The sequence below is a fragment of the Ipomoea triloba genome, chromosome 2 (genome assembly GCF_003576645.1).
Source record: "Ipomoea triloba cultivar NCNSP0323 chromosome 2, ASM357664v1".
NCBI classification, from domain to species: Eukaryota; Viridiplantae; Streptophyta; class Magnoliopsida; order Solanales; family Convolvulaceae; genus Ipomoea; species Ipomoea triloba.
The window spans coordinates 16148083-16175324 of record NC_044917.1 but is presented as its reverse complement, the minus strand read 5'-3'; the positions used below and the strand labels follow the sequence as shown (position 1 = coordinate 16175324).

The following is a 27242-nucleotide window of genomic DNA, read 5'->3' as shown; positions in this document are numbered from 1 at the left end:
ATTTTTAATTTTTAATTTTAAATTGACTTATAAGCTAAGCATGTCAAATAGAGCCTTTTGCTACCAAAGGCTATCTTAGTGTGAGCTACTTTTCTATGTCAAAAAGAATTTAACAAGCAATTACATGGCTAGTATTTCCTAGGCCTGCCCATATTGCGAGTTACAACCTGCAGACATGTTTTGATAGTACTACAAGTGACTAACAATATTCATTAATATGTATATTATACTCATAATTTAGAAAAAAAAAAAAAAAAAAAAAAAGAAGAAGAAAGATATCACTTCTCAAGGGATACTAACACAATAAAATCATATCTTTAAAATACCCAAAAAAGAATATACTATTGCATTCCTATCATTAAATCATATATCCATCACTCAATCTTGCAAACATTCAACATATAAACATGTTATTTTCACTATATGATTGCCAACTACATAAGGCTACACACACTTGCACTATATTGAAAGCCACAGCTCCATTATTCACTATACAAATTACAAGACAACAAATTGAAGTTTCTGGATTCTGTTATCCATCCACCGGTAATGAATTCTGTGTGAGAACTGAGAAGAGTACCTTAATGCACGGGAAAGAGGAGCGCTGATGAAGAAGCAGTTGCATCTGTCAAGGAAATGTAGATTTTCTATCCAAGTTTGTTGACGACGAGGAGTTGAAGATTTCCTGGCCGAGTTCGTTTATCTTGTTTAGTAGAAGCGCCTGCTCGTTCTCCAGCTGGAGCATGAAGTCTTCTTGGGTTTCGTGGAGGCTTTCTAGCTCGTGCAATGATGTTGAGAGTCCTTCATGGTCATTGTCATCCACTAGGGACTGAAGCTTGATCATCATTTGCTTCATCTGATCAATAATGACAAAAAAAAAGGTTGTTGTTTCTGAACTTGTACATAAATGATGCGTAGGACGAAGTATGAAACATAATTACAATGTTGCAAAAGGCGCTAGGCCCTAGTCGGGTTCCTAGGCAGCCGCCTAATTTAAAAAAAAAAAAAAAATCGCTCAAAACGACGTTGTTTTGAGCGAAAAAATCAATTAAAAAAAGGGTTTCGGATGACTCAGCCACCTAGTCAGTCGGCCAACGAGCAACCGCTTACACCCCTTTTCGCCTCAGCCTAGGGACGCCTGGCGCCTAGGCTAATTTTTACAACACTAAAGATAAATATAAATGTGTAGTCTGTAGTCTTACTATTAGCTTAACGTTTGAGTTGAGACGGGGGCACGAGGCATATCTTTCAATTCATAGAGTTACAATTACCTGCTGAGAAATGTCATGCCGTGCTTTAGCTACTGAAGACACAGCGTCCACACTTGGTTTCTTTTCTAGGTCTGGAACTTTGCGCGTGATTTGAATATGAATCTCTCCTCTTCTCACACCTTGAAGGGGAATCCACTTGTCAAACATTTGATTTCGAGGAAACCTTTGATATTCTATGACACAATCGCCTATGCTCGATTCTGGTAACAAAGCATTATGGTCCTTCACATGCAATGACATCGGACTACCATCATCGGGAAATTCTAAGGTCTGGTGCCACTGTGGATTCAGAGTTTTATACATAACCTGCACACAACAAAGTAGGGCATGCAATACATAATTATCTGAGAAAACTATTCTCGAAAAATCATCTATTAGCAAACATGTGAACGTACTTCAAAAAAGTACGTTATTCTGGACTCGCTAAAATGACAATATCCAATAACAGTATTTTCGAAGACCCGGATTCAACTCAGTCTATAAAACTAAAGCGATTGTTCCTAATAGACATTCCATTTCATGATCCAAATGCGGTGAAAAAGTACAGTTTCAGGAACAAAATGACTCTTTCCATACCACCGATTGACAGCAGCATTCATAGCATTAGTGATTATGTGCCACATGATCATTGTACACAAAGTCATGTTAAGATAAAAATCAGGCTAACCTTTGTTCTTCTCTTCAGATTTCCATAGTGTACTCTCACATATGGATCACTTGTTCCTCTGAAATCAGCGGCAATAAGGTCTCTTCCCTCAATGAGAGTAAGTTCAATCCAGCCGTTTCGTGGACCCTGAACAAAAAGGAAAGAGGAAACGAGAGAACAAATTAAAAGAGAAACACAAGTTGTCTCTTACTGCATATTTTATGAAATTTAAGAGAACATATGAGACTCTTAATAAGCTTATGCCATTTCAGTACTGACATCAAAGTGCAGCAAAAGCTTTTTACATTTTTGTTTTTATTTTTACTACTGTTATGGAATGTATATATATTAGGTAGCATGGAGATTTTTATGGATTTGAGTAGGTGGTCATAAGGAAATAATTTGTCTTGTTCCCTTCTTAGAGGTTGTTAAGAGTCCTGCATTGATAAAATAAGAGAGAAAATATGGGTTTATAAGGTCATGGGTTAGACGAGCTAATTGGTTGGATTTAATCTTTTAGTGTGGTTTGGCCCATGTGCATTATAGCCCAGTTGAGTGACTTTGGCCCAATCTTAGGCGTCTAGAGCTTCGGCCAACCGGTTAGATTCAAAATGGCCCGGTTGGCCACTTGAGGTACATATAGGGCTGTGTGTTCTTTCTATTCACTCATTCAGAAACCTTTTCCTCACATTAGTACACCTACTAACAATTTTAAGCATTCAATTTAGTGAAACTAATAACTATTGTAGAGCATACCTTGGATCCTTCATAATCATCAACTCGCACTGCTTCTATGTGAAGTCGCAGTTCTCCAGAATTAACCTTTTCAAGGGGAATCCAAACGTCCTTTGGAGACCCTTCTACGAGTCCTTCTAAGTTTACTCGTGCACTACCAATATTCTCGTCACTAAACCTTTCTTCAATGAAACACTTTATCTTCAGATATTCACCACCGCCAATTTCATCAAATTCAAACTTGTGATTCCACTCTGGATCTGAAGTATGTGGGGCAGTTCTAGTTCGTTTTAGAGCCTAAAAAAAGGTTTTGCATAACCAAAGATATAGTCAACTTATGTTCCGGAAGCAAGTACAATTCAAGGGTTATCAAAAAGAGAAACTCAAAACCGAAACATTGATAGAGGATCAATACCTTCCCGTACTGCAGCTTGACATAGGTTCCAGAGCCAGACTTGCCATGTCGACCTTTTGAGGGAAGGTTTTTCCCTTCGATCACAGTAACATAAATTTTTCTACCGGTGTTTAAAGGAAAGTTGGACGAGCCATTGAGTGATGGTTGAGAGCCAATATGGGGAAGTCTTGTGGTATGAGATCCATCAGAAAATTGCCATTCTTTCAAGGCAAGTTTTACTGACAACTGCAATAGTCATACAAGAAAAATTAATTATTACCAACTAAATTCCATCTGCTCATTACATGAAAGCTAAAAGATATAACCAAACAAAGAAAATGTATGTATTTACGTATTTTGCAATCGACACTTCCAAATGAAAACAGGACAGGAAACTTCTGAGAGTGATAGAAATACGCTAATATCCATATTCTAGTACCAAAGTCCACCCGTGCATGAAAGCACTATTTCAGTCTAGTAGAATGGGTTTAGAATATAGTCATTTTTCCATAATAATGCTACATTATCATCTAATTCACATGGAAATTCAAGGAGTAGTTAAGTAGTTTGGCGGTAAGCTACATTCCTTTCCAAGTTGTAGATCTAGGTTCAAATTCAATGACCCCTGTCTGAATCAAATATACCAAAAGATCATCTTACTGACATGGAAACTTGAAAGCAACTGAAAACTGAAACTAGAAGTATAAGATTCTTTCATCTTGCAGAAAAAACCAACATTACTACGAATTATCATTCATACCTCCCCTGAATTAACCCCCTCAAATGGAACCACCATGTCAATTTCCTTGCCACAAAACTCAGCTTGCCTAGTGATTGCAGACTCACCATCAGCTGCCCAAAATATTGTCGAATCATCCGGAACATATTTCATCTGTTTCATTGGTCAATAAAATCCATGTTAAATGATATGTAAAAAAAATCTTGTAGATTTAGGCCACTAATGGAAGAAGGCTACAATATGGGTGTATATATAGACATGCTAATTTTTTACAGGTTTGCCAATAGACATACATATATTTCGTATATATAAATAAATGGGAAAAGGGTCAAATAGACCCCTAAACTTTATTCGAAAAGTCAATTAAGTCCCTGAACTTTTAAAAAGTCCAATTAAGTCCATCAACATGTTATTTTGGGGCATTGAAGCCCAAAAACCAGTTAGTGTAGGGTTCCGGCAACAATTCAGCCATTTCTGGACACTAACACAGGCGACCGACCCTAGTGACCTGTAATAGCAGGTCACTAACCGGTTTTGCGGCTTCAATGCCCCAACATAATATTTGATGGACTTAATTACACTTTTGAAAAGTTCAAGGCCCTAATTGGCTTTTCGAATAAAGTTTAGGGGCCTATTTGACTTTTTTTCCTAAATAAATTATACACATCCTTAATGGCCAGATATTATAAAGAAAAGTCGTTATAATTCTAGAATAGAGTAAGTATTCATTTTAATCCCCTTCTGGAAACTTATCGCCTAATCTAAAACAAAGAGTTAGGCAATTCCAGTGCTCAGGATAACACTGTTGTGTATATAGATTGGTAAAGGCTAGCCTTTGAATGTGGTCAAGGTTTGTTATCTTAAATGTTCCTGTTGGAATGACTAACTGAAAAGGGCAATATAGCTTTGACCTTCGGCAACATCTAGATATTCAGAGCTAAGATAACAGTAATTTGGAGAAAGCTGATACGAGTTAGCTTTACCTTTATTTCACAGCTGGTTAGATAATCGCACTTCACACTGCCAGGAGTACATTCATATAGATTGAACCTAAGGGTCCCCGTGTCATCATGTAGAGTCATATTGAATTTCGAGTCCCATCTAGGGCATGAACCTGGTTTGACATCGGTTTTTCTACTTAACTCCTCGAGTTCAACCTCCACAAATGTACGCAGATCTTTATAATCAAGAAGACCATCTGTACAATCATCTGTAACTGGGCTCTGTTGTTTCCTGGAAATACTCCTCGAAATTTGGCTTGCTGATATTACAGTGACAGATAATACACCGCCAACAGCTTTTTTCTCCAAGTTCACGGCAGGTAAAGCTAAACAATTGCGTCGAGGTTCAACCATCCTTTTAACTAACAGATCCGTTGCAACCTTAACCTGTAAGACCAAAAGATGTGCACAAACATGATAAACAGCCATTTTAGTACGAAGAAGGTGGGAACCTCTGTTGCTAATTCAGAACTATACCAGCCATGCAGAAACACCCGGCACCTCTGTTGCTGGAAGAGACTGGCTTCCACCACTTCCAAATGCAATGCCAATCCTAACTTCCGGAGTTGAGACGAAAGAGTATAAGATTGCCTTTCCATCAAGAACTGGAATCAATTGAAGCTGTATGGTGTAGATTGTCAAACTGTTATTTGGCATAACAAATCATATAGCTGAGCTAAAGGTGGAAAACCATAGGCTCAAAGAAAAGGAAAAAGAAAAAGTGAATTAAGTATTTGAACATGCCATAAGGTAATAGAGACTATCTGCCAAAAACAGTTATGTAGTATATACATAAATAATAAACAAAAGATAAACATCCAAAACTGAGAGCAACATTAAAATAAAATCCACTCTCAATATTATACTGCATTTGAAAATTTGACATCAGGCTATAACTCAATCACCTATGCATTCCCATAGATGCAAGAAAATCTTCAAATCCCACAGATAATTGCAATATTCCCATTCCCATAAGTAGCTGTGATATTACCAACAATTGGTTTCATGATCATGGTTCTCACTCCAATATAAAAATGGTATCTCTCCTTCTGTAATCAAGCAATGTGATAATGATAGCTTTCAAATATTTTTTATCTCAGGAACTTTAGTTTCAAAGTTAATTTCTTGTAAAAGGGTAGAAAGCGAGAATGTCACATACATCACCCTTGATATGTAGGCTGTTAATCACTATCCGTGCAGTTCCCATCAATGGCTTTCCCAGCTTAGCCAGCAATAATACACTAATATCATCAGTGTCCCAATCAAAGCCCATATGCAAGATTCGCTGTTGAAAAAGGGAAGTGTCAGTATTCTTATCTATTCCCTATTTCTGAAATATAAAGATAAATGAAAGAAAAGTATAAAATATAATTTCCAAGGAAATAATAAAAAATCAAACCTGATCACCTGATGTTGACCACCTGATTCCGTGAATCCCCAGGATTGGAGGACGAGAACCTAGTGAAAATTCTTGTAATTCAATCTTTTCCTACACGCATGAATAAAGCTAATGATTCCTGGCAACCTCTAATCGTTCTAGTAATTCATGGTCATTACCCATTTCACATGGGGCACAGAATGAAACTTACAATGATCCTCGGTTTACGATGTTTCAAACGCCTCTACAAAACAGGGAAAAGAATAAAAATAAAAAGACAAATATTTTAGCTAATGCCCCATAAATATCAGAATCAGAGGTGAATCAAGTTATTATGAATGTTTCATTTTATTATACATAATATATAGAGTGAAGGAGAATATACTTATGTGCTGAGAAAATAAAAATAAAAAGTAAAACATGGCAAAAGGCATCTACATAGTCAAAGGTAGCAAACAAACAGGAAAAATATTTAATTTTAGGAAGAAATAGATATTTTCTTGCTCATATATGGGTCATCGGCAGTCCAGGAAAACATGGCAGACTGATACCCTACTGCATGTTAAGAATCTTATTTTATGAAACAATTATATATACTGAAAATAGAATGCAGAATTCACCTCAACCATGTAAGCGAACCTCAAAGACAGCCTTTTACCGATGAAGTTCGGCCAAATTTCCAATAGTAGCTTGTTTAGCCACTCACATTGTTCCAAAGGTGTAGCTTGCTGTAATTGTATGAAAATAAAGCAAAAAAAGAAGAGATTACTGATCCTCATTCCAAGATGATATTTCAAAATGAAAGGAAGAAATTGAGATGAAATTTACTGAATTTTGCAGCAATGTTTGCATCCATTTCTTATTCAAGTCTTCCGCAAGAATGTGGCGTTGATAACGTGTGTACTGCAAATACATAATGTGGGCATCTTATGTTATCACGGGAAAATAATGATTTTTGTGAGGATCGAATGTACTTTGGTTTCCTTACATGTGGCACTGCATTATGAACTTCTAGAGAATGACCAAGCCACTTATACCAATTCTAGAAAATTTGTTGTTCATAATATATTATACAGATTTTTGATCGGTGCCAGTTTAAGAGGTAGCAAGAACATAGTACAAGGGAAGCGATAATTTTTCTGCCTGAGAAACTCAACACTAAACAACCTAAATTGCTGCTGCTACTTTCTGAATAACGAAAGTAAATTTTGACAATATATTTATCCCATTTTTTCAGCGGGTGGAGGGAAGGTAAGACAAACAAAAAGAACCATAATAGAATATAAATATTGGCCTATTCACTAAAATTAGAGTATTACTCAGAAAAATCCCCGCTTAACCCATCTCAGTTTTCATTACAACATTTATGCGATACAGCACATTAGTGTCTAATGGGAGCTTGGGGGCCAGAGGATCAAGAAAGAATCAAATTACAGGCAAGCCAACTGAGAGAGAGTCAGATGGTTAAAGAATGAACTCTCATTGAAAACAGACAGTCATTGGATTTTTGAGCAATCTCTAGAATGTCATTTTGAAAAGCAAATCACTCACCAGAATGGTAAAATCATATTGATTGAACTCTATGCAGTAAACCAAAGGTTGAAGCTTTGTATGATATGAAATATAAAGGTGAGAATAAAATACATAGAACCTATATGCAGTTCCATGATCTACTTCATATAAAATCTGACTGGAAAATAACTCATACCTGAAAAGCAGCCCAGACAGCAAAAGCAAGAGGAACCCAATTTGAGAGGGAGAAAAACCACTTCTCAATTCCCCAAACCATTAAGAACAACAGAACCAGGACAGGAAGAAAAGGCTTTTCTGCCAGCAAGTTATTCAAGGACTCCATAGCTTCACTCACACTAAAATTCTTCCTTCTCTTCCCCATTTCTAATTAATTTTAAGCCCCACTAATTCAATTCAGAAGATAGTCAATGAACCCAAATTTCTCAACGCTCACACTTCGTTTTAATCCTCCGTTTCATAAAAACAAGAACACCCAATTCCCAAAGACTCGAACTTTATCAAAATTTCAAATGATCAAGCATCATCCGTAGACCCACAACTCAAAACGGAATTACAATACGCTTTGCAGCAATTCCCCCTGACGGCGAGATTGAAGAGAGGGTACGAGAAAAGTCAGAGTCAACAAAACAAGACAAATCCGTAGGAGTTAGTACAGTTTTCAATTTTTCAGGTTGCGGAAATGGACACAACACATTGTTAGTTAATGTTATGCGCTGTCTGAGGGATACCTTTCCAAAAGTACACACGCTTACAGGGCAGGCGCCACTGCAAATTTACTTTTCCAACATTTAGGTTTAGGGGTAAAACTTGATTGGCACGGAGCCATTGATTATTGCGAAGAAGGAAAGCACCCTTAGTTTGAACATGTTGTCTACTCCGTATTTTTTAAAGACTTTGAACACGTTTTCTACTTTCTTTAATTTATTAATTAATTTCAAGTTTTTATTTTTTTTTATTTGGTGTGCCCTTTTGTAATTTTCCGCACTTTAATTGTCTAGCATCTCCAATCCAATTTACTCCAAAACACCAAAAATCTATTCCAAATGTCGCATAAAAAAATATTTTTAGACCAAATTTTATTCATCACCAACTCATCACACCTCATTTCTATACCAAATGTTACTCTATACTAAAATAATTTAGTTTCTCAAAATTTAAAACTTTATTAGTTCAAATTTAATTAGTTTAATATAAAATATAATTTGTTATGTAAATAAAAATATTTTAGTACAATTTAACATTATTTTTTAATTTCATTTTATTCCACAATAATGATATAGCATAAAACATATATACATTTAATTATAAAAAATACTATATCGTTCTTACAAATGCTCAATCAATACATTGTTAAATGCATAATGAACTTCTTTATCTTTAATTTTAATTTGTTCAGTCCGAGTAAGAAATTCTTGAAATAGAGTTTTCTCACCTCTGGCTATATCAACTTTAGGAGCCGGTGCTTTCCTCCAACTTTATATATCTAATTGCTCATCAGTCATCACGTTCATCCTCAATGATCATATTATGAATTATAATGCACGATGACATTATATCATGCAATACACGTTTATCCCAAAAACATGTCAGTTCATTGACTATTACAAATTGTGATTAGAGAACCCCAAATACATGTTCTACATCTTTTCTACATGATTCTTGCATTGTTGCAAATAACTTTTTCTTTGGCCCTCGAAATTCATGAATAGTTTGTACCAAGGTTGCCCATTTCGAATATATACCATCAGCTAAATAATATCATGTATTGTACTCGTGTCCTTAAATAACGTAATGACATTGTGGTGCTATACCGTTTGTAAAGTTTGCAAACAAATGAGATGCCTCAAAACATTAATGTCATTATTCGACCCCGACAAACAAAAATGTGCACGAGTGTTTCCCCAAGTGTTTTGCACAAAGCTACATTCCTACAGTTTCTTTCAAGAAATAAAAGTATTACTTCTCAAGACTTGATTTCTCTCGTGTTTAGCTCAATACTTAGCACTTTCTTAATCTGATTTCACTTGTTGTGCTCTCAGTGGTAATTTTTGTGTCCACTGCACACTTATCTAACTCTGTAGTTCCCCGTACTTGTCTTCAAGTCTTCTTGGGTTTAAATAGCTGAATTAGCTATTTGCCCGTTGTGATTGTTTAGAGCATTAAATGCATTCAGATGTTCTTTGTCAACTTTGATGGCTCTGTCAGATGAATTTGAATATTTGCTTCTGATAATCCTCCAACGTTCTTCTTCAATCACTGACATAATTTTCCTTGTAACTTGTAGCCATCCATCCTTGACTTTGGTAGTGTGAACACTTGACTTTGTTCATAATCCATAAGTCAGGTTGCTCTGAAATGTATCTGTTCGGTGACTCTTGCTTGAGCATAATTAATGCCACCGAAAATTACATTGATTTTTCTCAATTTGATTTCTGCTCCAAGTACCAAGAATATTTGATTTCACCTATAGGAGTCATCCTCATGCCTTATATGGGAAAAATAATATTTTCCCTTTTTAGAAGTGTTGGACTCCTTTTGAAATAAATATGTCATCCAATTTTTATCCTTGATCACGCCATACGTACTTAGCCTCAAAAATAAATTTGTTCCTTCCCCCTTTAATTTGGATGATACGTGGGCCAGCCTCTTGCATGAAATAATAGGTTGATCTTCATTTAGGATAAATGAGGTGTAGGTCATCCTCATCCTCATTTTTAACTTCCAAAAGACAAGTCATCCTTTCTCCTTCACGGATATACACGGTCAGCCTCATCTTCATTTTTCCTTAAGAGCAAGTCATCCTCATCACCATTTCTCTTCAATGTTGCTAGTCATCCTCATCACCAATATTAAAGAGCAAAGTTATCCTTCCCTTTTCATTAAATAGGTAAGTCATCCTCATATTGACTTCTGACCAAGTCATCCTCAACTTAAAGTCATCCTTCCCCCTATTTATTAAATAGGTCATCCTCATCACCATTTGATTTTTAGAGCAAGTCATCATCTTCTTTGAACTTCTACACGGCCAAGGTTGACCACGCCATTTTGCTCCAAGAGGTCATCCTCATCTCCAAAAATAATTCCTTTGCATGAGTTAGCTTCTAAAAATATTCGTGAGAGAACTCATTCATGGTTGACTTCAATTTTGACTTTTAATTGCAACATCCTCATCTTAAATTAATTCTTCCAACGAATTAATTCTTGCAATTCAAACCATGTTGTCGCGTTCCAGGATGTCTACGAGTCTTGATCAATCTTCCAAGTTCTTCTCAATTTGTAAAGTGGAAGCGAACGACTTACAAGTATAAATTAAAATTTATACTCTTGTAAATTCCGCTTAATCGACTAGGCTTGTACTCGGCGTAATCCTAAACTAGACTCAAAATAAAATTGGGCGTCTAATATTACATTTTTTTTTCATCAAAACAATTACAATATATTCCTAACAGTTCTGACAGTATTAATTCTGATCCGTAGGAATTAATTTAGAATTAATTTTAATTTAATTTTGAGAATTAAACTCCAGATTAAAGTTATAGGTTATAGGTTACATATTTGAAATTATTTCAGATTTTAATCTTATGGTTTAATGCTATTTATTTCTCCATCTCCTATAAAAGTTTGGCGTTAGGCAGATTGTTTGGTTGCTAGTTTTGAACTCTGAAAATCTAAGTTTTTTTTCTCTTACTCTCTCAATTCTTTTCTTATGTGAAATTTCTACAAACACTTTCGTAAAAAGACGAAGTGCTCGCCTGTTGTTATTGTTCGTTGGACTATATATTTGAGTGTTCAAACAATATACTCGTAATCCGTTTTATCCTGTGATACTGACGTTACAATACTCTTAGCACCATCAGGAGGTAGCGTATCAATTTTATTAAAAGAGTGTGTTACACTGGACTCAAATTTCTCCTTCTTTTACTTTCTTGTTTGTTGGGTAAAACCCTTTTTCATTTATATATATATATATATATATATATATATATATATATATATATATATATATATATAAAATTTTTGATTTCGTACCAAATTTTGGTTGGAATTAATTTTTTCTAAAAATTAAATTTCATTAATTTATTTCAATATAACTTTAATTTATACCTAAAGGTGAACTGTGGGTGAAGTCCGAATTATAACTTTAATCGAAAAATTATCACAAGCTAAAGAAGTAAATTAACTAAGGTAAATCAACTTAAGTTGTTCGTAGTTGATCAACTCAAATTGAAAAAATTATAGTTGATTTAGTCAAACAAGAAGATCAATAGTGAACTTATGGAAAGTTAAATTTAAAAATTTGTGGAAACAAATTCAACCTTTTGACCATATTTTTATATGTTATTGATATTTGGGGCCATTGAAATTGAAAATTTGGGCATGTTTATCTAGATGCCATCCGCCTCTTTAAACAGCTATTTATTGGACAGACTTAAGGTCTTTAAGATTTTTCTTTAAAAGTATCTCCATTATTCTATTCAAATATCTTGTGGAAATTATTGTTTTAATTTTCAACATGATGAACATCTCGGACTTATGCATTAAACTTTATAATATGTCATTGTTTGTATGTATCATCTGTGCAATTGTATCATAAAGAATTAAATTGTGCACAAATAATAACCACACAAATCAAATCAATTTCTTTTTTTTAGTTTAAATGAATTTATTATATTCTTTAAAAACTTCGAAAACTTTTGTAATTAGACTGTAATCATTTTTTTTTAGTTTAAATGAATTTATTATATTCTTTAAAAACATTGAAAACTTTTTTAATTAGACTGTTGAAGGATATATATTCAATCATATCATGGACCAACGTTCACAGTGCACTGTGAATCCTGATCTAATACACATAATTTAACTTCATAATGTACAAAATTCATGTTCATAATGTACATAATTTATGTTCATAATACACATACACATAAACACGATATAACGAACATGAATTCTGTGCATTATGAACATGAATTATGTGTATTATGTTAAGTGTTTAATTCATTTTCATTAGGCCTTTTTTGTGTATGTGTATTATGAACATGAATTCTGTGCATTATAAACGTAAATTTTGTAAATTATGAAGTCAAATTATGTGTATTGGATCAGGGTCCACAGTTATGTGTATGTCATATTTCACAACAGTTAAAAGCGTTTAACTTCGCAACAGTCAACCTTTAGAATCGATGGCTCCTTCTGTCATACCCGATCTATCCAAGATCGCTGCCCTAAATGGGAAAAACTACGAAAGGTGAGCTCAAAGGATGCTTATTCTTTTCCAACAACTAAAATTGGTCTATGTGTTGTTTTCCAATCCACCCGAACCCACTACACTAGTGTTTCCTTTTACGTATGCAACGTCAACGGAGGCTGACAACTTTTAAGAAACAAGAAGAAATCAGGGCGCAAAAAAGTCTATGCCTATTATAAAACATTGCCTTAAAAGCGTTTGATTTCCGATAATGGTTCGGAATGCTCTCGACTAGCTATACAGATTTTGATAGTGTACTGTGCTCAGACTGTAAAGGCTACAAAAGAAGGAGAGTGGAAGAAAGCTCTGTGTCTTTTCCAAATGGGGAAGGGATTGCTATATATAGTAACTAATATAACAACCCCCTTGCACTAGCCACAAAACAAAGTACAAATCGCACTAATGAAGGGAAACTAGAAAAGTGCATGGTAAGCCTTCATTGTTGAATGGTTTTTCCCAACATATTATGAACATGAATTCTGTATATTATGAAATCGAATTTCGTGTATTGGACCAATGTCCACAATGCACTGTGGACCCTAGTCCAATACACATAATTCATGTTCAGAATGCACATAATTCATGTTCATAATGCACATACACATAAATACAATATAATGAGCATGGATTTTGTTTATTATGAACATGAATTCTGTGTATTATATAATTGAGGACACGTAAACACGTAACATAATACACATACTTCATGTTCATTGTATCATGTTTATGTATATGTGTATAATGAACATGAATTCTGTGTATTATGAAGTTAAATTCTGTGTATTGGACCAGGCCTACAATGCACTGTGGACCCTAGTCCACGACATAATTTGCCGTGGAGGCCTAACTCCTTTCGTTGAGGCAAATTATTGTGTCGACCATGGTCCACAGAGTGCTGTGTGGACCATAACAAAAAGTATATTTTTAATATACTAAATGCACATTATTTGTGTACTGAATGTACATTATACAATATAATATACATTCAGTATGCATATACTGTACATCCCCTAAATACAATGCACATTTTTAATATACTAAAAGTACATTTTTTTATATTGAATATACATTATTTGATAGTATAGTCCACACAGCTGTGTGTACATACCATGGCTCGCACAATATAATGATTGTTTCGTTGAGGTCTTGGCGTTACAATAAAAGTTTGATTAGGCATTAGGAAAGAAGTTTGGACACAAGGACTTCTGATTCAGTAGAGGAATAACAACATGATAGATTTTAGTAGTGATTGTAAGTTAAACACGCTTAACAATAGAATTGTTTGGTTTTTTATTTTCATATTCTACTTAAAACTTTTGATGATAAATAAACGAACATTAACCATTTAACCACATTCCTCCATAATAAGTTAAAGTGTCATGTCACGATTGAATCGAGTATGGACTAAACTTGGCCAACTCGCCCCACCCCTCACACAACCTGGCCTAAAGAAGTAAAGATAAGAGCCTGAAACCCAAAAACAATCAAACAAATAAGGTGAAAGAAAAGATGCATGAATAACAACATCGCTTAAAGATAAGCCTGAAACCCAAAATCAATCAACAAATAAGGTGAAAGAAAAGATGCATGAATTCACTAATGATAAGCCCCCAACAAGGGAGTAATAAAACTTTAATAAAAGTATAGATAATAATGATGTCTGAAAAAGTTATCATTTGTGTGAACACAACAAAAGGTGTACCAAGCCCTTTTTCTTTCTTTCCATCCATGAATGTTACGAAGAATCCACATGTTGATTATTAAAAGGGATAACTTAATATTTTATAAATTTATTTTGATTATTTCACTTTTCTAAACACCTTTAATTTTGAAACTTATTCAAGAAATTTTAGAGTACCGCAGCCTCAATGTGTGGAGGCCAAACCTCTTTCACTGAGGTTTTGGCGTTGCAATAGAATTTTGGTTGTGTGTTAGGGAACACGTCCAAACAGAAGCTAAGGACTCCCATATCAATGTATATTGAGAGGTTTATGGCAGAGAATGATATGATTTTTGGCTTTGAAATTGATGTAGAAAGGAGATATTTGATGCCTTGGTCCTCCTGCAAACACAAGAAAATGTCAGAATAAAAGAAAAAAAGAAAAACAAACAGAGCAGCTTGGGAGATTGAGAGTGGCCGCCAAACTTTTTTTTTTTTTTTTTTTTTTTTTTTAAATTCTTGCGTATTGCGGTTGCGACACAGGCACACACTGCAATCTTTTTTTTGAAAAACATTTAATTTGTTTGTTTTTTTATTGTTTTATTATTTATATTATAAATTTATCACAACTTTTAATTATATAATATATATTTTTTATTTAAATTTTGAATGATTCAAAATTTAAATGTTAATAATTATCATTATAATTAAATTTAAGTATGTTTATTTTAATTAATTTTTATAATTATAAATTTATAATTCAAATAATTAAAGAAATAATTAAAATATAGAATAGAAAATTGTGGCCCCATAAAAAACTGGGAAAAAACTTCAAATTGATGTGGAGAAGAGTTTTTATGATTGAGTGAGATAGTGGATGATGAGGTGGATGATGGGTCCCACAAAAAACTGGAGAAAAAACTCCAACTGATAAGGATGCTCATGGAGGAGTAACAAATGAACAAGTCCTGACACACAAAATTAATGTAAGCTATCCTTAACCCAACAAATTTCTCTAACTTTCTAAAATAAGTCACACTTCCATATCATCAAATTTGTAAATTATTTACTATTTGTTCTACATCCCTACAAATCTCTCTTACTTTAAAAAATAGGTCTCACTTTCATTTTATATTATATATATAATAAATAAGAGTTAATTCCATTTTTGGTCCTAGATTTATATCTGACAATCCACTTTTAGTCCTTTTTTTTTTATTAAAACATCTACTTTTGGTACTAGTATTATTGTGACATGACCATTTTTGGTCCTTTATCAACAAAGCAGTTTAAATATCGTTAAATACAAGGACATTTCGATTTTCAATTATGAATGTTTTTTTTTAAAAATAAACATAAAAAATATACCGGTTCAACATACTTTGTATAAAAAAGATTGAAATGTCTTTGTATTTAACGATATTTCAACAATTTTGTTGCTGAAGGACTAAAATTGGTCATCCCTCAATAATACTAGGACCAAATGAGGATGTTGTAATAAAAAAGGACTAAAAGTGGATTGTCACCTATAAATCTAGGACCAAAAATGAAATTAACTCTAATAAATAATAATAAAATAAAAAAATTAAAAAATAAAAAAAAGGTTTTATGGTTTGGCAGCAAAAGCTGCCTTAAAATACACAAAGACTGCCGAATGGCAGCCTTTTATGTGTTTAGCAAACTTGCTAAACACATAGGATAATAAAAAAAAAACAAAAAAAAAAAGACGAAATCCATATGGCATGCCAAATCATCTTGCAAATGGGTACAATCGCTAGGTTGAGGACAACCTAATTTGTCAATTAAGAACTAATTAAGCTAACCATACTAAGTATTTCATCCCTATTGAATTAGTAAACGGCAGTTATTATACTTAGCAGTAATATTCAATAAATGGCAGTTATTATACTTAGCAGTAACTTATTTCTAAAATCATTCCACCAATTTTCCAATTGGAAGCAAAGAAATAATAATGAAAAAAAAAAAAAGAGTGCATACATACAAGCTAAGGTAGGTCATAGGTGTGATCTGAGTACAAGTCAAGCCCATTTAAATTTAACTGGAATAGGCTTAGATATTATTTGGTAAATGACAAATCCGTTAAAATTTTAACAGATCCTTCACTTTTAACGTTTTGACCAAGTCAAAATACTAAAAGAATTATTTGGTAAACAACAATTTACTGCTTAACGTTTACAATGAGCAACGTTTCAACTTCACTTTTTAAGAAAATTTTTTCCTTTCTCAAAAATTTCTTATTAAAAAAAAATTTACTACTTTCAAAAAGGAGCCTTAAGGCTCCTTTTAATAGAGGAACCCAAGGCTCGTCATGCCTTGTCCATCCGATATGAAAATCAAATGGGCAAGCATATTTTAGTGGTATGGCTCAAGGCTCTCCGAACGATGTGGAAAAGGTGAGTGGCAAATTAAGGAGATCCCGGCTCCCCTTATTCTCTTTTATGTTTTTTTTTTTAAATTCATTTATAATAATAATAATAAAATAATAATAATATAATTGTAATAATAATAATTAATAATAATAATAATAATTATTATTATTATTATTATTATATGAAATATATGTATGCCCTTATAGGTAATTTTACATGTTAACCGATAACATTAAACAATTAATTTTACTAAACATATTTTTACAAATATATGTATTTCCGAACGATGTGGAAAAGGTGAGTGGCAAATTAAGGAGATCCCGGCTCCCCTTATTCTCTTTTATGTTTTTTTTTTAAAAAATTCATTTATAATAATAATAATAAAATAATAATAATATAATTGTAATAATAATAATAATTAATAATAATAATAATAATAATAATAATAATAATAATTATTATTATTATTATTATTATATGAAATATATGTATGCCCTTATAGGTAATTTTACATGTTAACCGATAACATTAAACAATTAATTTTACTAAACATATTTTTACAAATGGCTGATAGAATTCACTAGTCAAATCCGCTAACAGAATCCAATATCCGCTAACCACTGATTGCCAAACAAGATCTTAGTATATGATGTCTACTAAATTACAGTATATAAGAGTCAATGTTGGTAAGGTTCTAATTGGCATATAAAATATTTTGGTGTCAGGGCCGTTCCATTAAAAATAGGGGACCTGTCTATTTATAGATGCAAGAAACATAACCCCAAAAGACATTTGAAAGATAATGATAGAAATATAGAAGATCTTTATAACTGAGGTAATTGAGTCCAAATTTATTTGGACTTCAAGTTATTGTATTCTACAACAAAAATAAAAATGTAATAAAAAAATTTTGTCCAAATTGATAGGGAATATACCGCGGATGTACTGTCCCCGTGTTTTATACATATGTTCAGTATACTGTACGAGTATGAGCCTATAAAAAGGACCCTGGTCCTACATGTGAAGGACTTTTGGCTCTTTCCCTGATTTCTTCTCTCTAACTCTCTAAAACACCCAAAGAATTCTCTCTACACTCTCTAGCCTATTGAGGTGCAATGAATAAAATGGATTGACTTTGGCCTAAATTCTTGCATTTTACTTCATCCTTTACATATATGGTTATATGCATAAATACAAGGGGAATTTAATCGTATCACAAATATAATGCATAAAAATTCAAAAAAAAATATACAATTCAAAATTTAATTTAAAAGTGACATTTTTCGTGCATATTTAAATACAAAATTATTCACCAAATTTTCAATGTCAATTAGTTCTAAAATTTTATTTTCATTACAATTAAGACAATCTATGGATTGTAAAAACATACTTAAGTATAAAATAATGAATATATATATTAAAAAACAATTGGGGGTCTATGTCATCGCCCTGATCGCACATGGCCAGGGCCGACCATAGTTGGTGTAATTATGTGCATTTTGATAACATGTACATTTTAATTCTTTCATTGTACAATAATAAGATATTTCTTAACTTACCATTTTTTTCCTTTACCCACAAACTTTATTAACAGAATATTTTATTAACTTTTTATTATCCTTAACTTGATTCATTTAAAAATATTTCTTGAAGAAGAAGAAGGAGGAGAAATAATAATAATAATAACAACAACAACAACAACAATAATAATAATAATAATAATGGAAATTTAATTTTATATTATTATTATGACAATTAAATTAGTGCAAAAAATCATGATTTTTTTCTTTTTAGTAACTCTTTATCTTCTTTGGGATAAGAATTAAAATATAACCATATTTAGTTAATTTGATTTGTTTCTTTAAACGATTAAAAAAGTAAAATATATTATTTTTAAAGTTTTCATCTTAAAAGAATAGGAAGGTCATACTAGAATTATTGTAAGAATATATTATCTTCTCCCGGCTTAAAATCAATCATTTTATTTTTGATCCTGTGACCACCATTTGGAATGGTAACACATCACATTACATAATAGTTGGCAAATTAAACCTTATTTGTTATAGCACAAATTTTAATTTTCTATTTCAAATCTATATTGATTTAATTAAAAAATACATTTTATTACAAGTTTTTTTTTTAAAAAACATTTTATTACAAGTTGATCTACTATGTATGTGACAAAATTTTTCTCTAGCTCTACTTTAAAAATTTAATTGCAAAATTTTTATTATCTAGTCAATCTTTATAAGGAAGAAAATTAATATTTCAAAATATCAAGAGGAGTTTGCAATAGGAATAGTTCATATATAATGGCAATTGAGATCTCAATCATATATACAATGAAAACTTATGAATTCATACACTATAACTTCATTGTATAACGTTTTATTATTCTTTGACAACATTAGTAACCATATTATAATCATGTCACATTTAATAAAAAATAAGTTAAGTTTGTTTGACTCATAAATGGTTATCAACATTGAATCTAAAATATATAATAAAAACATAATAAGTCTCAATCAAAGTTATACCCCTCATTTATGTCCATGTTTTTAGTGCTAATCATTTTGAACATTGTGCTTTTAGAGTTTTACTATACAAATTTTTGGACAAAAATATCCTTAATGTTATAACTTCCGTTATCTTTTCCATCAACTTTACCATGTACATGCATCCACCATATCTTTTCTTATATTCTTTAATGATAATAATATTTGTAGACATTATATATTGGATTAATATAATAAATACATTTTTTTTTTCATTTAGATTTTAATTAATAATAATTTGTTAGTTATTTTTTAAAATATAAATATTTGGCATATGTTTTTGCGCATCGCGCATAGAAAAGACTAGTTAATATAATAAGACTTAATTCATTTTAATATGACAATTGCTAAGAAATGATTTTTATTTTCGATTATAATTATCTATAACAGTATTCATGTTTACTACTATTTTATCACAAATTAAAAATACTCATTTTAATTATATTTAAAAAATTATTTTTATTTTATATTAATTAACTTTCATATTTAAAAATTATATTAATTATTTACTTATTTTATTTTTTGTATTGGACATAATAATTAAATTTAGGGAAAAGGTACAAATAGGCCATTGAACTATTTAGGGAATAGCAATTAAAACATCGAACTCCAATAAGTTCCAAATTCATCCACGAACCTGTAAAAAAAGAGCAATTAGCCTTTTTAACAGGTTACCAACAGGTTTTTGTTGATTGGGATGCCATTGGGATGCCACGTGAATTTTTTATTTTATATTCTTATTATCATTATTTTCCTACTAAGCATTTGACCAAAAAAAAAAAAAAACTAAGGATTTGACCCTCAACTATAGCTTCTTTATTTAATTTTACGCTTTTTCTCTCTTTCGTGATTGTTTGTGGTATTTGCGATATTTTCAAAATTTTCTTCATCATCCTTATTACCTTCATGTTCATAATTTTCTTATTTAAAAATATCGCAAATACCACAAACAATCGCGAAAGAGAGAAAAAGCGTAAAATTAAATAAAGAAGCTATAGTTGAGGGTCAAATACTTAATTTTTTTTTTGGGTCAACTGCTTAGTAGGAAAATAATAATACTAAAAGTATAAAATAAAAAATCCACTTGGCATCCCAATCAGCAAAAACCTGTGAGTAACCTGTTAAAAAGGCTAATTGCTCTTTTTTTACAGGTTCATGGATGGATTTGGAGCTTATTGGAGTTCGATGGCTTAATTGCTATCCCCCAAACAGTTCAATGGCCTATTTGTACCTTTTCCCTTAAATTTAATCACGCAATGCGTGAGTATAACTAATACCCATATATAGCTCAACAATACGAATCAATTTTCATTATTTTTGGAAAACCTTTTATTTATTTATGAATAATATTTGATGTTTAAGGTGCCTGATCTAATTGGTTTTCAGACCTGAATGACCTTAAATGGCCGATGGGAGCAAGGTGTCCATCTCGGGAGTAAGGTGCTCGATCTAATTGGTCTTCAAACTTGAATGGCTTAATTGGCCGATGGGAGGAAGGTGCCCATCTCGGGAGTAAGGTACCCGATCTAATTGGTTTTCAGACCTGAATGACTTAAGTGGCCGATGGGAGCAAGGTGCCCATCTCGGGAGTAAGGTGACCGATCTAATTCGTCTTTAGACCTGAATGGCCTTAAGTGGCCGATGGGAGCATGGTGCCCGATCTAATTGGTCTTAAAACCTGATCAGACCTGAATGGGCTTAAGTGGCCGATGGGAGCAAGATGCCCATCTCGGGAGTAAGGTGCCCGATCTAATTGGTCTTCAGACTTGAATGGCCTTAAGTGGCCGATTGGAGCAAGCTGCCCATCTCGGGAATAAGGTGCCTGATCTAATATGTCTTCAGACCTGAATGGCCTTAAGTGGCCGATGGGAGCAAGGTGCCCATTTTCGGAATAAGGTACCCGATCTAATTGGTATTCAGACCTGAATGGCCTTAAGTGGTCGATGGGAGCAAGGTGCCCATCTGGGGGCCAGAGGCTGAATCTGTGTAGGGTCTAGGACCAGGATCGGCAACCTCGTCGGGGAGCAGGTTGAGAATGGCAGGAATTGAAGGTCGTCCTCCTCGATGCCATCGGTTATGGCAGTGCAAACCTCCGCCTGCATGGCCCGGTGGCCCGATGTGAACGCCCATTGTCCGTATGCCAAGACAATTTCATCCCCAAGCTCTGTGCGGATAAAAGCTTTAAAAAACGGCTCAACCGAGGCTCGGTCTCTGTAGAGGAAGCGGGCAAGACTATCGGCGTCCTTCATCCGGTTCACGGCTTCCTCAGCGGTCTGTTTCGCAAAGACAACTTCGCGTTCAAGGGCAGTAGCTTTGTCTTCGGCGGCGGTCAGTTTCGATTCTAGGTCTTTGATTCGCTCATCCTTGACCGCAACCTGATTTCGAAGAGGCTCAACCTCTTTCTACATAATGTTCTCGGACGCTTTCGCCCGACAAAAAAGGTCGGTCGTAGTGTAAGACAGTTGTAGAGAGGCCGAGTCAGTAGGATAGGTGGACGAGAATAAAGATCCGACTCATGAAAGATAGAAAGCTTACCCGAAGGATGTCCTCAGCAATTTGCTCACCAAGCTGATCGGTTGACCAGTTCATGATCGTCTCCAGGCGGGGGACCTTATCTCGAATCCGGTCCAAGAGCGATCCGGTGCCATCATCCCGATCTCGAAGAGCATCCAAAAGCTTAGACAGACGAGCTGAGGAGCGCTTTGTACGCTTTAGGGGAATAACTTCCTCGACCTTAGGGTTGGTGGTTTTCTCTTTCCCTCGCTTGTTGGGGGCTCGGGTGATTTGAAGATCAGTCGCCGGAGTTGGGACCACGATCGCTTTGGTAGGGACGACGAAAGGAACAGTTGGCTCGGTGTGGTTGGAGGGAGTCTTAGCCTACACAGCCTTCTTGGACCCCAAGGAGACGTTTGCTCGGGAAGGTCAGGGAGCTAAGGGAGCAGTGATGAACCCCTTGTCGAGCACCATATCTGCTAGAGAAGAAAAGACGAGTGCAATATCAAAAGCACGAACATTTTAGGCCGACTTTGGTGCCTTAGTAGAATTCAAGATTCGAATAATTTGGACGACCTTGCCTGGGGTTGGGAATGGCTACGGTGACCGATGCTGGCTTTGGCTCATACTTTTTAGCTCGGCCATAGTCAGGTGCTTCGAGCCGCGCATTCTTGTAGTCCTCCGGGGTTCAGAAAATGAAATAGTCGTAAACTTCAGAAGAGATTTTGGAGGCCGCATCGGTTATGGCTCGAGTCTGAGTTAGAAATGCGTGCTTCGTATAACGCGTCGACCAGACCCACGGGATGGGAAGTTTCCATTTGTATTCAAGCGAGAGAATTTGATTCTTCCACCCCTTGTCACTGTCGGGGATCTTGGAAATAATACAGTTGTGCCTCTAGGATTGGACTATGAGGTAGCTTCCACCGTACTTAGCAGGAAGAGGCCGAACCGCGAACAAAAAATTGAAAAGCTCCATGGTACACACCAAATTGTGCCGAGAGCAAATTTGAGGAAAACAAGCTATGGTGCGGTAGGCATTCTGGATGATTTGGCCTGGTAAAACCCCGTAATAGCTCATGAACCTGATCAAGAAAAGTGAAAAGGGGAAGGTCATAGGGGCTTTTAGGGAATCCAAGTGGATCCTGAGCTAGTTATCTTTGTGCCAATCTATAATATTCCCTAAAGATCAACGGACCTTAAAGGGAACTCGACCCTTCAGGAACTCAATAGCCTCCTCGACCTCGGCGCGAGTTAGCAAACATTCTTGCTGTCTAACGTTCTCGCTATTCAAAAACAACGTAGTATCATCTGTTGGTGTTGATGACACGACTGATTGACCGACAATGGTAGTTGGAAGGACTAAAGAGCTAGCTTCTCCGCCGCCCGCCAATTGAGGGCGGAGAAGTTCAGAAACAAGGTGGGTAATGGCTGAGGCGCTTAGGTCTGGGTGATGCACTAAAAGGACTACTCGGGGCGATTTGCCCCTCAGTCGAATGGGCAGATAGAAAATCCGAATCGCACCCTCTTGGACAGGCTGAGAAAAAGGTTGAAAGAATTAGGCGGAACCTGGGTCGACCAGCTAGAGAAGGTCCTCTGGACCTATCGGGCGACTCCCCGCTGCGCGACCGTAGAGACACCGTTTGCCTTGGCATACGGCTTCGAAGCCAAAGTACCAACTGAGGTTCAGGTACCCAGCTTGAGAATAATTCTTTACAATGATGAGTGTATGAGGAAAGTCTACAAATTGAGAAGAATTTCTTGGAGGAAAGAAGAGTAGTTGTGTACGTTAGAATGGTTGAGTACTAACAAGCAGTAAAACGATGCCAGGATAAGCGAGCAAAAGTCAAACATTTCCATGTAGGCGACTTAGTCCTGAGGGATCGTGAGGCTAGTCGACCCACTGAGGGGGGGGGGGGGGGTTGGCTATAAAAGGGGAAGGACCTTATAAGATCTTAGAGGTAGTCTTCCTGGGAACATACCGACTAGAAACCATTGTAAGCAGGCATGTGGAGAGGATATGGAATAACCACCATTTAAAGAAGTTTTATCAATAGTTTAGTTATTGTTATTCTCTTATACAATTCAATGTAGGTGACATAGTGGTATTGCGTGGGTGNCTGGGGGGGGGGGGGGGAGTTGGCTATAAAATGGGAAGGACCTTATAAGATCTTAGAGGTAGTCTTCCTGGGAACATACCGACTAGAAACCATTGTAAGCAGGCATGTGGAGAGGATATGGAATAACCACCATTTAAAGAAGTTTTATCAATAGTTTAGTTATTGTTATTCTCTTATACAATTCAATGTAGGTGACATAGTGGTATTGCGTGGGTGAGGTGTCATGGGTATGTGAATGTATGTGTAAAGATAAAACGAAAAGTCTATGACTCCCCGAGTGTCGGTCTCGAAGGAGGGACGTGGAGGTGTGTCAAATGCTAATACTTTCAATTAATCGAGTTATGTGATGCATTGTGTATGGGTAGTGAGTGTGGTGAATGGTAGTTGAGAGTTGTAATTGTTCATAAGGTAGTGAAATCAAATGTAGGAAGTAAGAAATGAGATATAAGATATAAAAATAAGGGAATGGATTGTTTCCTTCTATGTTGCATTCTAGTGTGTCTCAAGTAATGGATAAATGATGCAAAGATGTTGGCTATTCAAGAGTGTGTCTTCTTAGTCCTTTTCCACCTCTGTGTACTAGGGCATCTTAGACTTAGGAGTGCCTTTTAGCAACCAAAGTCCTAAGAGACATTTCATCAAACACCTTAGCTACACATTTTCCTACTATCCCTAATATGAATTCCATAGGATCTATGATTGCCATAAAGCTTCAATCTCAACTCTAATCAAAGCCATGATAGAGTCAAGAACTCAATCTCTCAATAGATTGGCCAAATCCATACAAGATCTCATCAAAACAACAATCAATAAACAAGAATAGAATTTTCCAAGTAAGCAATTAAATCCAAAATAAGAACTAGGATCATCACACTAGCAACATAGCTTCACACAATCTAAACCCTAGATTAAACTAGCCACACATAATCAAGAATTCAAGATCAATAGCTAATTCAATCTAAGAACAAGATAATAAAATAGATAAGATTGAAATAGAAATCACCTAGTAAGAGAAATGTGTTCTTCAATCCAAGCTCCAAGGCTTCATTTACAAGGTGAAATTGCAAGACTAAACTATCCTAAAAACTAAGAAATGGCGAAGAAAATGGAAAGTAGAACTTGGGAAAATCGGACCTCCTCTGAAATTCTATCAAGGTTCCTGAAGTAGTCTCCGAAATTTCGCCCTAAAAACATTTCCGCGCAGTGTCTCGTCCATGCCACCTTCACGCGTGAAGGCATGTGTGGACAGCTACTGGAAAGCTGCCACGTGACCTTCACGCGTGAATGCACCTTTCCGGGTCCTTCGGGGCTCCTGTCCTGCTCGGTTTGCTCGTTTCGCTCGTTCTTTGTTCCTAATTGCTCCCGGGACCTCTGAAATGTCTCGATTTATACCAAAGGTAGCTTTGTGTGTGGTTAATGAATTTAAAGCACAAAATCTCACAAGATTATCACTTAAGGATGCTAAAAATGCTATAAAACACCCTAATTTATATTCTAATATTAGGTGTCTTGGAGCTTATCAAGTTTCCACGCTTTACTTCTTGTTTGCCCTCAAGTAAGACAATTTACTTCTAAGCATATAAGCTTCCAAGATACGAACTCATTCAATACGGGACTCTTGGTCAATCAAAATTATGGGTGTTTAAGACTATCAAAGAGCGAGAAATCTTTTGTGTTATCTACAAAGAATGTTGGTTAGATGCCATACAACTCAAGGAATATTTCCGGGAAGTAAAAACCCTTCATAGATAAATAATGAAAACAAAGGGAACACACTTCTCACACCAAGCGCAAGCATGCAATCCCAATTTTGGATTCACCTCTCATTTAATTAGGGCTTCTAGCCGATCCCACTAGTGGGAATGATGTACACTAGTTAATCAACCCTTCCGTCCTAAACGCCAAAGCCTAACGATAAGATAAGTGAGGGTAGGGGCATGGACCACTCATCGCCAATGGCTTGGGGCGGTCTATCTTTCTTCTCACTTCCTAGGATAACTCCTTCGAGCGACCCGACTTCACATGAAACTCCATGCTTTTTCAAAGACAGTGCAATGAGTGCTCGAATCCTAGCGAAGCGGCTTGCCTCCTCTCTATTTTCTCATTTCCTGGGAACATTTTATGTGGACAACCGACTCCAAGTATAGCTTTTTGCTTTCCGAAAACTATGGTTGAACACAACCCAGCGAAGTGGCTTTCCTCAATTTTTTATCTTTAGGATTGGCCTTTTTGCCTTTTCAACTGTTTCTCCATGCAACCCCTCATGCCTTTTTCTTTTGGGATTAAGGGATTTTTCACTGTTAAGCTCACCAATAGGCTCACCTTTTGCCCCATTGAAGAAGCAGTATTGTGTAGGGGTTGATTCGTCAAAAGATATTTGTGTTAAAACGGAAAGTCAGTGACTCCCCGAGTGTCGGTCTCGAAGGAGGGACGTGGAGGTGTGTCAAGTGTTCGGGAGTTTACTTGATTGAGTCGTGCATAGGATTCGAGTGTGGTGAATGGTGGTTTGTGAGTGAAAGGAGTTTATAAGGTTTGGTTTGAGTGCAAGAAAGTAATAAAGTAAAAGAGTTGTAAGTATGTAAAAAGAGGTAGGGATGGGATAGTGTTCATGTATGATGCATTGTAAATGATAGATAATGCAAGGATGTTGGCTATTCAAGAGTGTGGTTGTCTTAGTCCTTTTCCACCTTTGTGTACTAAGGCTTCTTTGACTAAGGAGTGCCTTCAAGCATCCAAAGCTCTAAGAGGAATTTTATCAAACACTTAAGCTACACACTATCTTACTATTCTTAAGAAGTCCATAGGAACTATGATTGTGTCAAGCTTCAAATCCTAACTCTAATCAAAGACATGAAAGAGTCAAGAGCTCAATCTCTCATCTAGATTGGCCAAATCCAAACAAGATCTCATCAAAACAACAATCAATAGACAAGAATAGATAATCCAACAATCTAAGCATTTAGATCCAAAATATAGATATAAGAGCATCACACTAGCAACATACAATCACACAATCCAAATCCCTAGATTAAACTAGCCACTCATGATATGAAATCCAAGACAAAAGCTAATTCAATCCAAG

General features: G+C 35.0%; 1 protein-coding gene across 1 annotated transcript; it reads right to left on the bottom strand.

The window, feature by feature from the left end:
* Positions 1-316: 316 nt before the first annotated feature.
* LOC116010380 (synaptotagmin-4) lies at positions 317-8484 on the bottom strand. The gene is made up of 14 exons (XM_031249765.1): positions 7873-8484; positions 6993-7067; positions 6785-6892; positions 6376-6408; positions 6186-6275; positions 5946-6071; positions 5264-5407; positions 4769-5173; positions 3807-3938; positions 3068-3292; positions 2674-2949; positions 1939-2064; positions 1272-1577; positions 317-856 (listed from the first exon to the last, which is right to left on the bottom strand). Exons 1-14 carry the CDS (start codon positions 8056-8058, stop codon positions 629-631), a joined length of 2460 nt encoding a protein of 819 aa, XP_031105625.1. The 5' UTR covers positions 8059-8484; the 3' UTR covers positions 317-628.
* Positions 8485-27242: the final 18758 nt, after the last annotated feature.

What these genes read in the sequence shown, in the direction of transcription:
- LOC116010380 (XM_031249765.1), bottom strand. Translation starts at nt 8,058, where the DNA reads ATGGGGAAGAGAAGGAAGAATTTTAGTGTGAGTGAAGCTATGGAGTCC. An exon ending in CTGTCTGGGCTGCTTTTCAG is followed by an intron (nt 7,068 to 7,872) that starts GTATGAGTTATT and finishes ATGTATTTGCAG; the next exon opens with TACACACGTTATCAACGCCA. An exon ending in AGGGGGTTAATTCAGGGGAG is followed by an intron (nt 3,293 to 3,806) that starts GTATGAATGATA and finishes TGACTATTGCAG; the next exon opens with TTGTCAGTAAAACTTGCCTT.